The 11271-nt window shown below is 36.3% G+C and overlaps 1 protein-coding gene across 7 annotated transcripts; it reads left to right on the top strand.

Moving 5' to 3' along the window:
• The first annotated feature begins 5327 nt into the window (after nt 1-5327).
• TKL (TIC-like protein) lies at nt 5328-9562 on the top strand. 7 transcript variants are annotated; one of them, XM_068482419.2, is made up of 9 exons: nt 5328-5750; nt 5854-5990; nt 6083-6245; nt 6427-6667; nt 6808-6871; nt 6971-7051; nt 7144-7281; nt 7375-7722; nt 7817-9562. In XM_068482419.2, exons 1-9 carry the CDS (start codon nt 5483-5485, stop codon nt 9209-9211), a joined length of 2835 nt encoding a protein of 944 aa, XP_068338520.2. In that variant the 5' UTR covers nt 5328-5482; the 3' UTR covers nt 9212-9562. The 7 variants fall into 7 exon arrangements, with proteins under 7 accessions (XP_068338520.2, XP_088536345.1, XP_088536349.1 ...); XM_088680219.1 differs by having other exon boundaries at nt 5403-5750; nt 7147-7281; XM_088680223.1 differs by having other exon boundaries at nt 5403-5750; nt 7144-7227.
• The last annotated feature ends 1709 nt before the right edge of the window (nt 9563-11271 follow it).

Here is an 11271-nt window from a genome sequence, read left to right as displayed (position 1 = left end):
ATTCGCAATATGATATTAAGGATGATTTCAAATAATGACGTATCACAATTCCAATGTTACAAAAATTTCAATATAGTGGTGGAAAGTGGCAAAGTGATGAGAAAAATATAAGTACATGATGATATGGAGTATAAGTAGAATGAATGTATATTAGATATTAGATACATGTATTTCTTTAAAGATAAATCGTGTATATTATATAATTATAGTCTGCAACTAAACAAACGAATTACTTGAGTGAGGACATCTAACCCCAGTGAGCCTTCATTGGCTCTGTCTATGAGGTTGTTCCATGTGTGAGGCCAAACGACCAAACGCGCTCCATGTCATCCTGTTGTATTGTATTGTTCACGTGTTAGGTTTGATAATCCACCACACGTGAGGGGGCGTGTTGAGAATGAATTCCACATTGATGGGAGGAGCGGCCACACGCTCTCTGTGTCACTTTGTTGTGTTGTGTTGTTCATGTATTAGGCTTAAAAATCCACCACACGTGAGGGGACGTGTTAAGAATGAATTCCACATTGATGAGAATATGAACCATGCATGGACTTATAAGAGGTTAAGCTATTTGGAACCTCAACTTCTTCGGTGTAAGGGCATGTTGACCACATCTTTCGTATGTCAACGCTTTCAAAGATACAAAACCTCTATATTTTGATCTCATCCGATTTTATGCTGGAGTGAGAGTTGGCTTACTGAGATAACCTTCCGAAGTTTCCCTCCGAAGGATCCTTCATTTGAGATAACATGGCATTTGTCCCATCGTTCTGTCTTGAGAAACCACGCTACTCTAGAAACCCACAAACCCAATCCTACCCTACCATCCAATACATAAAGAAGAAAAAGGAAAAGGTATTTGGTGATTTGGTCCCATCATCTAGATATTTTGCTGTACAATATACTGTTTTTTTTCTCATCACGCGAAAAATATAGACAGATAGATATACTTCCAGTGTGAATTCATGATTTGAATTTTGAGGGTGTTAAAGTACAATTTTTTTAGATAGAAACAAAGCGTAAAAAAAAAAAAAATTAGTTTATTATGTGATGCGTTTTGTTGAACACTTGGCGGGCTTGTTGTCGTCAGCCAAACTATGTTGTGCACATGTCAATAAATACAACATATGCCAAAACAATTTAATGAGTGATATCAACAAAATTTGTTGAGTGCTGTCGATACAACATGTCGAGATATACTTAACATGCATTACATCAAACGCTTACTAGGCACAAAAATGACCTGTTCTAAACGTTCGAAGAGTCCTCATACTATCTTTACATAGATATTTTTAGGACTTTGGTCTCAATGTACATCTGCCCTACTTCCAGTTACACCGAAGAATTTGCTCCTATCATCCCATTGCGGCATTGTGCTTTTTCAAAACTTTTCGACTAACAAAGGATGATAATTCTATTAGGAAGTACAAATATCTCCGGTTCATGACTTCTCTTGCGTTTACGATAAAAAATTACGTCAATCTTACATTCCAAATTAGTAACTTAGTACTTGAAAAACCAAAAGTTAGATTGATTACGGGGTAGTTGATTCCATACCTAATTTTCTTCTATTATTCATGACTTTTCAAACATACAATTGGAAAATCACCATTTTAGGGGCATCACCTATATGTTGATTGCTTTTTTGAGTTTAAGTGAGTCTTTTTCAATGTGCGCATAAATGCAAAAGAAAGATAAGTTATCTTCATCATAACTCACAACCCTCTTTTCGGATATTAATCCCAAGAACTACTATTTTTGGCCCACTTTCATCAACCCACACTACAAAAAGTTATTTTCTCTGTGATACGTTTTTATGACAACTAAGGGTTCGTTTGGAAATACTTTTAAAGTAATTGAAAACACTTTTAGAAGAAATGTTTTTGGGTTCCAAAAGCACTTCAAGTGTATTTTCAGGATTTACTTGCATTTTTACTAAAAATTGGTTTCAAAATTACTTTCACCAAAAACGCTTTCAGTTATTTTAAAAAACATTTTTATACGAACCCTATTGTGTTGCAAATAGAGTTGATTCCAACACACCATTTTTCTCTCATGCATACCTCATAACTCATGTTTGTTTTTTATCATTAAATCAAATATATTAAAGAAAATCAACAGACAAAAACAAATTAGGCGTGCAAAAGAGAATAGAAGGTTTGTAGAAATCATCTCCCATTTAATCATTAAAAAGACAACCAAAATGAAAGTACGGTATGTAGCCAAGTTCATTAAGCAACGTGTCTCTTCCTCTACACTTAATTTGAACCCATTTATCAATAGTTTAGATTAAATTAGATTAAACTACCGCTCGAATTAAAAAACTGATGAAAGTGATTTTGATTAAATTTATATGTGCATGCCATTAACAAATTGAAAATAATGTTGCAGTCGCATGTTTCTTTGGAAGATGAAACGCAAAGTATGCATATTTTTTGCAAACAAACTTTTGAACTTTGAATATTTGTCCGGAGTTCTTCTCGATCTCAGCTGAAAAAAATAATGTATCCAGTCTCCTTCAAACCCTAAGCCAACCGTGAGTTGATGATTTCTCCACCAAATTTTTGTTTAAAAAATCATATTTTATTGGAAACTGATCCGTGATACTACTTTTTTCATATAATTTTTAAAACATATTTTTGTGATGCTTACTCTGTAATGTATTTTAATAATCTAACCGTTTATCTTTTACAACATCATTAATATATCATCCTTGCACAAAATTAGACAAATAAAAAATCATTAAGATATTTATTTGTAGTAAAGAAAATAAACTAATACGGTTCTATAAAACAATTGAAAATCCTTAATACAACAGTCATATGATTTTAAATTTAAGTGATTTTTGGTAGACATAATCTTTATGGAAAGAACTAAAAAATTAAAAATAATTTTGATAACAAGATGATAAATGAACGAACATGATGAAATAATATATGAGATCCTCACAAAAAAATCCGAATAGGATCCTATTCTTTCGCTTTGACCTCCACGACTGGTTGTGTGATTCTTATTTATTTAAGGTAAACATTTTTTTAGATTTTGATTGGAAGCTGTGAGGTGCTTATTTTTAACTCATTACCTTTAACAAAAAACAATTCCTTCCACACAAAACTAAGACTTCTGTCGATCCGAACAGCTTGCACTTTGGATCTGATTATTCAAATATTGTATTATTTTATATTTCGTTTTATTAATAAAGTGCCACTAGGGTGGATGGATCATCTTGTCTTAACCTTCTAAATACAATGTTCTTTCCCACTAAATAATTTATAATAATGTTTAAGTTGTACAATAATATTAATACATGTTAATAAATTAATGGAAGATAGTTGAAGTCAAATTACATTAAAATTTGGTATAATAAAACCAATTAGTAAGCTAATATGATGTCAATCATATATTTTAGTGTGCTCTACAACATAATTTCATAATCTAACTTCGTTTATATATGGTGCATTGAAAATATTATGTATGTCAATAAATGTTAGTTGAGTTTGTAAAGATCGTTCTCTTTGTTAAATCAAAGATTAGTTCGAGTCCTACTAATGATAATTCCGGACTAAGACTTACGTACTAAAACCCTTTCTCTAAGTCCTCAAAAGAAACTTGTAGCATGCCTTAATTTTGAAATGAGATAGCCTCCCCTCCCCTGAACTTATTGAAATTGAAAAAATATTACGTTCATTTATTTGTATGGTCATGATTAAAATAACATTTTTCAAATTCTCAAGACACTAGCTGCTGCGAATTGACAGCTCGGATCCCACCAATAATCTTTGGAGACGTGCGGCTTATTATAATAATAGTAATACAAACTTATGCATGCAATTAATTACGGATTAACAAACTTTGCTTTAGTATTACCTTATTGTTATGAATTAAACAAAGCCTTGTTTCTCTTTCATTCTTTCTTATATGAAAAAAAAAATCAAAACGAAATAAAATATGACTTTTCCAAGTATTGGGCAAGTGGGATGGATTCCTTTCTTTAGTTTTTATTAGAAGCATGCTTTTTGTTTTAGTACTCTTTATTTTTTTTCTTAATTAAACAAAAGGAAGACTAAATTATTAGTTTTTCTTAGTGGTCGGGATTCTCTTTGGATCTTTCAATTTTCTGCGTTCTATGATAGGTGTTGGCTCCAACTGCCGACCCATCACTTCCACACCATCGTCTTTCGGCCTTCAGTTGCTCACAACTAGTCCTTCAATTCTCTGCGTTGTACGATAGGTGTTGACTCCAATTGCCGACCCACCACGCTCACACCATAGTCTTTCAACCTTTGGTTGCTCAAAACTGGAACCAAGTCCTCCCAAATAAAGAGAGAAAAGAGTTGGAGAGAGAGATATAGGGAGAAGAGGGAAGAAGATGAACATAAAAAAACCAAAAAAGAAGGTTAATTAATTCGTGACAGTTTGATCTTCGGTTGAATGGACATAATTGAAGAATCTGAATGGAAGGGATCCATAAAGTATCCTATTTACTAGAAGCATGCTTTTTGTTTTAGTAATCCTTTTTTTTTTTTCTTAATTAAACAAAAGAAATACTAAGTTATTAGTTTTCCTAGAAGCATACTTTTTGTTTTAGTAAAGACTAAGTTATAAGTTTTTCCCATGCTTTTTGGTTTAGTACTCTTTTCTTTATTAATTAAACAAAAGAAAGACTAAAGCTATTAATTTAAGATAAAAAAGCACTAACGTGTGCAGCCAATATAGAATTATGATACTTAATTGTACTTTATTATATTATTTTTTCTAGCTTGTCGTTAAACTAATATTTTGCGTTGGTCTGCATTTTCAAAAACAAAAATAAAAAAATAGTAAAGTGTTTCTGTTATTTTAAATTATCAAAAGAGGAACCAAATTTGGAATCTCAGGTGCAAGTTTTTGCCCTTAATTTTTTGAACTGTGAACCCTTTGTTAATCAATAAGTTTTTTTTTCTTTTACACAAGCAATAAGCTATTTTTTTTTTTTTTTTGTAAGTAAAAGTTTAGAGAGATATTAGCTACTTTCATCATTAGCATCAGGACATACCACAATTTCAACTCGAAATGGTAATAAGCTATTTTAAATTAATCCGCAACTACGAGAAAAGAGAAAGAATCAAAACACAAATGCACAAAAAACTACATCTACTCTAGCTAATATGACTACATCAGGGCGTATCAAACTCAAATGTGCAAAAAAAAGTAGAGGGTATTGAAAAATATAATCTAAAATGAGACGTTTCAATTATGTTATTCGTATATATTATGACATGTCATACACAAAGCTACCACCTTGTGTTTTGGATATATATAAAAAATTCTTTTATCCAACAATCAACGAGTTAATAATTACAAAAGAGTGACCGTCGAATCCGAAAGACATGATATCAAATAGAATGATACTTGCAATTCTCAATGCATGGGGCATTTTTGTATCTATCTGCATAGTTTAGAGAGAGAGAGAGAGTTTCTGTCTTCCATTTTGTGAGTTTTGATGATTTGCGAGAAGGGAGAAGAAGCAGCTAAGAATAACATGAGCATGGAGAGAATCAGAGGAACAAGAAGGCCAACCATGGCAGCAAGCAAAAACCAGAAGAGAATCATGAGAGAGCAGAGCAAAAAACAGAGGAGGTACAGAAGAGGAGATCAAGATCAAGACAGCACAGAAGAGAGCTTGGGTTTCTCCGACCACCAAGCTCCGCCGCCGCTAAAGGCTGCCCGTGAAGTGATCGGAGTTGCAGTTCCCAGAAAAGCTCGCTCAGGTATAGCAACATCCAAATGCAATTGATAATCTCTCTGTCTCTCTCTGTTTTGGGTTTGCTCTGTTTTTGGATTTCGTTTTAAATTTGATCTCTCTTTTTGCAGCTGCTGGAAAGAGGTCGCATGAAAATTTCTCTTCTGGGAGTTATGGAGGAGATGGGGAGGAAGAACAGAGTCTTCAGCAGCTGAGCTTTAAAGCTGCGTCGCTTTCTTTCTCAAACGTTTCATCGAGGAAGACGATGGTCAGTTAGTACTATGTTATCAAAAAATGATTTTTGAAGAAAGTTTTTGGAAAGTTTTGAGATTTTTGAGCTTATGAATTCATATGTTGCAGAAACGAAATGGACCCAAGATTCAGTTTCCGAAATCTTCGAAATCTTCAGGGCCTGTAGAAGAAGAAGAGGACATTGAGATTGAGATCGCTGAGGTTCTCTATGGCCTTATGAAGCAAACCCAGAATTCAAAAACTTCTAAGTTCGAAACTGAAGATAGAAATGGTATTAGCGACGGTTTCCTGTTTTTTATTTTTGATACAAGCGCGATATTCTACTTTAAACTAATCTAATCTGCGAGCTGCGTACTCGAACGCGAGTGCAAAGGGATGCGCATCCGCTCGAGTCAATATGACTACGCCATGTCTGAGTCTAATGATTTTTATCCGTCTGTTTACTTTTGCAGATTCCGAGGAGAAGAAAGCGGAGGATGGAAGTGCTTCAATGGCGGTTCAAAGCAGCTCAGCTGGTGAAGGAGTTGAAGTCGAAGGAAGTGACCAGCCAGAAAAGATTGAAGCTTGCTCTGAAGGTGCATCAGGGTCAATGGACCCGCACGAGGAGAAAGCCAAAAATCCATACGTGGAAGAAAAGAGCATCATCGCCACAAAAGGGGAGTTTTCGTGTGAAGATTCGAAAGGGACAAAAGCGTGAGCATAAAAAAATCTTTGCCTTGTTTCTCTTTTTCTAGTTTGATTGATATCTGTCATTGAAATAGTATCTGAATGATTCGGTAAACCCGAAAACGAAATCTAATTAGTTCTTTGTTTTGATGGGTGGAAATTGTCAGGATTTCAACTGGGTTGGAGCATAAGAGGAAGAGAAAGGAGGGAAGATTTGAATTTGATCTGATGGTGAGTTCTTGTTTCTCAGGTTTTTGATTTGGTTGCATTTTGTGTAATGCTTCTTGTTATCTCCATTTCACTGATGCATTGTGGCTGATTTTCGAGCAGGCTCCTCCTCCTATGGACTGGGATGACGACTTTACAGATTCTGTATCTGATCCTAAACCTCTGACCCAAGATGTAGATATGGTAAGCGAACTCACCCGCTGAATTCTTTAGGGCTCATTTGATAACCATTTCGCTTTTAGTTCTTTCAGTTTCATGACATGTTTTTTATGCAGAAGATCGAAGTTTTGGTAAAGAATGAAGAGAAAGTGGAAATATTTCTGGAGGAAGTTGTGGTAGAAAAGCAGGAAGAGAAGAAGGTAAATGAGAGTCCAAATCAAGATAGTAGCAGTAAATCCACTACCAGATTACAGGTTTCCAGTCTTTTCGCTATGTTGAAACTTTCCTTTTTCTGTTGATTTCTTCTTGAACTTTAGGTCTGAATTTTGCTGTTGTGCAAATTGCAGCCTTCCGATTCCCTTCTGCCTCAGCAGCCGCGAAAGAGATGCGCAACCCACCATCACATTGCTCACAACATTCACTTGCATCAGAAGGTTGCACAGACAAACAATTTCTGGCCAGCAGCAACTGGTTCTGTTCCTCAATGTGGCACCAAGTCAGACATCCCATTGCTGGGAAGCTTCTTGGGTCCGAATCTTCGACACTCGCAGAAAAAGAAGCAGGCTGCGCCGAAGTTTTTAAGTGATAGTGGAAAAGATAGAAGTTCCGAGGCTGGGAATGTCGTAGAAACATCACATAAATTGCAGCTTTCAGTTCAGCAAACTCCACAGCCAGCCAATGCTGGTTACCAAATGGTAAGCATTCTTTAACAATTTCGGTTGAGTGGATATAAATCAACTTCTGTAAGTAGTGTTTTGAAAATTTATCACTGCTCTTTCTTAGTTGCAGCATGGACATATTTCCGCACTTCCTCGGGTTGAACATCAAGCAGCAGTTGCACCAACCAGTAGTAAATCCGTCGTGTTGGAATTTGCACAATCAACGAACAATGCAGCACTCTCTAGCCATTTAGCTGCTAGACCTCTGGAGAGTTCTTCAGTGAATTTTAATGGCTACCAATACCCCATTTCAGCTCATATACAAACAACACCAGTGTTTGGAGGAGGAAACCCTGCTCATGCATTGCCTTTAATCAACGCGCCTTTCGTTTCGAATCAAATGTTTCACCCTTCCTATGTTCAGCAGCATCAAGTCCAACCGTCTCATCAAAACGCAAATTCATCACCTTCTCACAGGCAACAAGAGTCCCATAAACCGAGGGAAATACAATTTAGTTGCAACAATTGTTTTACCTCACAAAAGCAACATGTATCCCCAGGTGAAATGAACATGGAGAATGCCGCATCACCTGCTGCCTCTCATGCTCAGAACAGTGTTTATGGGCAGAATTTTTCGGTTCCATTTCAACCCGTCAACTTTACCCTGATGCCTTATGTGACAATGGGTGGCGGTGGCAATGGAAACCACGTTGAGCAATCACAGAAACAGGGCTTAAAGGGTGGAGTTGAGCTCATCCCATCTAAGGCATATGGCATGTCATTTTCCTCCGTCACTGGAAATAACGGCTCGGGTTCATGCTTGAACTTTTCATCCATGGCACAAAATCCTGCAATATTTCAAAGCCTCCCAGATACGGCCCAGCAAGGGTATAAAATCACACCAGCACCTCAAGCTGGGCAGCAAAAGAATCACCACCACCACCAAATATCCCAAAGGAAGACTGATGGTGGTTCGAACAACGCTGATGATGGGTTAAGAGCTGCTTCTGGGAAGTCTTCATCAGGTACTGTGCAGAGGCAGACCCTTGTTTTCGACAGTTCATCGAGAACTCTCAACTTCATGTCATCGAGTTCTCAACAGCAGAACCTGTTCCAGTTTCAGCCGCAGAACCCACATCTGTTGCAAAAGCAGCAACCCGCTATTGCTGCCAAGGTCCCGAAAAGCGCCCCAGTTTCCTCCAAAGCTCTAATGCAATGCAATAGTCATCACCAATCTTCTCAGTTGAAAAACTCAACAGCCATGACTTCTCCCCTGCAACAAAGAAGAGGTTCACAAGGTCGGACTCAGATATCTTTCGGTGGAAACCTGAAATCAGCCTCAGCACCACAAGGACAACAGAGACTCACTAACCACCACTCTTCATCAATCTCTGCATTACAGTCACAGCAAACCGAGAATTCTTCGCTGAGCGGTAATGGCCCAATCTCCTCCCCTGCCTGTGGGAGGAACTTGCCATCAATCTTGAGCACGTGTCCCAGCCACATTTCTGAACTCAAGTTCTAGAATAACATTTGCAGCAGGCTAGCAGCAAATGCTGTGACTCTGCTAATTGCTTGCTCTGCAAGTCTCACAGTCAACAATATTCCCCATCTCCCGGTTCTAATTGTTGATCCCGAAAAGGATGGTCCAGCTCCGGCAGTGCGCTGTCTCGAATCACGAAAACTTGTTTAAGTTCAATAACTCTAGTTATGGACTGAAATTCTTTTTCTGTACAAAATTATGAACAGCAATTTATTATTGCGCTGTCTCGAATCACGAAAACTTGTTTAAGTTCAATAACTTTAGCTATTTTTGTATATTATTGCTTGTAATTTTGTCCAACATGCTTGAATGGACTTGCATTTCAAGAATAAACCAAACTTACCAGCTCTAATTAAATGATTGAACAACTTAATCCGATTCACCAGAAGAATAGGAGCTTACTCTATATACAAATCCAGAAGCGATCGGCACAGGAGCTTACTCTATGCTTCCCACCTCCTTTCCATCAACTGCCAGAATTTAATTAACATACGTTAATGTTAAACATAACCTTAAAATCTACAAAATAAATTGAAAAACTCGTGCGAAAAGTCTTCAGTTTGCTGAGAACAAAATGAAAAAGAAAATTCTCGCTCAGAAAATTCCTTATGTCGTTATCATCAGCATGAACACCTGCAGATGCACGCAACTATTGCAATGAAATGTACCGCAAAGGCAGTCCACATGGATAACTGGACTTAAAGGACTACCATTGCGCTAAAAGCCCCTAAGAATAGCGAAAGTACTTAACTATTAGCGGTATTACTTCTCACGACTATGGCCACGCCGGAGGCTACGGTCAGGGTGGCGGCGGTGGCATAGTAGGGGCTGAGGTGCTGGAGGAGGAATGGGTGGGAGTGTGCTTATCCTTTGAAGGACACCATGGTCATGGTCTTATACTTTGGAAGTCAGAAAGGCCAGTGAAGCGTGCAGCTTATGGTTATGCAAGCTGACACGTGATCAGCACGTGACATGAGGTAATTACCTAATTGATTTGTATATTGGGCCTCAAAACTGGGCCCTAGAAGGTGTGCAGTATTATGGGTTTGGGTTTTGAGTCCATTTGATTTATACTTTTTCAATCACCAAAATTGTTGGACCAATATTAGTTCTTCAACAAATTAGTAGCGAATCCACGTTGGTCCTAAAAGAAAATGAAAAGTTTTAGCGACAGTGTGGGATTGTTGTGATTTAAAGAAAAATGTTTTTGATTTGTTTTAAGAATAATTAGTTGTAAAATAAAGTAGTTGAGCGTTTGATAAACTGTAAAATAAAGCAGCGTTTGATAAGTTCCTCCTTGTGGTGGCAACAATTGTGGGGTTTTATGGTTGTGATTAGGATTTGTAATAGTAAGTGGTGGTGATCACTTTGTTCTTTAAGGAACAAAATGTGTCTATAACGATAATAATATCGTTTTTGAAAATTGATGATGGTATTACAAGAATCAAAATATTCATTAAGGATCAACTACGTTTTTTTACTAAAAAAGCTCTGAAAAACAGTTTTTTTAAAAGATTTTGTCTGAAGACTATTATTTTTAAAATAAACATAATATTTTATTTTTATAAAATATTTTTTTATTGTTTAACTTCATTCGCATTAAAAAGACAATACCAAATAAGGCCTTTATTTTAGCAACTTGTACCCGATTGAACGTTGACTTTTGCCTTTTGGACTCTCTATACTTGTGAATAAAGTTTGGAACTAAAGCTTGTTAATTGTTTTTAATGTAAAATTTGAACAAAAGTAGCCAAGAAGAAAATGAATTTTGAGTTGATTGTATAAAAAGTTAGACAAAAAACAACAAATTTAGCAAAATTATTTGGCTAAATCGAATTAAGAATTTATGAGTGTCAAAATATAATTATAGGGTAAATTATTTGGCTAAATTACAAAGTTTGAGGAGAAGGTGATTGATGGTCGAGTTATTCCTGAACACTGAAGAGAGATATGTTGGAATATAAGTATGAGAGAAAAAAGTTTTAGGGACCGGCTATAGATATTCAATTTGATAGGAAAGTCTTATTAATAAGAGGAATGCT

Source organism: Pyrus communis, chromosome 11 (genome assembly GCF_041283825.1).
Source record: "Pyrus communis isolate YQ-2024b chromosome 11, ASM4128382v1, whole genome shotgun sequence".
NCBI classification, from domain to species: Eukaryota; Viridiplantae; Streptophyta; class Magnoliopsida; order Rosales; family Rosaceae; genus Pyrus; species Pyrus communis.
Note: the sequence above shows the minus strand (reverse complement) of the source record. Positions and strands in the feature narration are given on the sequence as shown.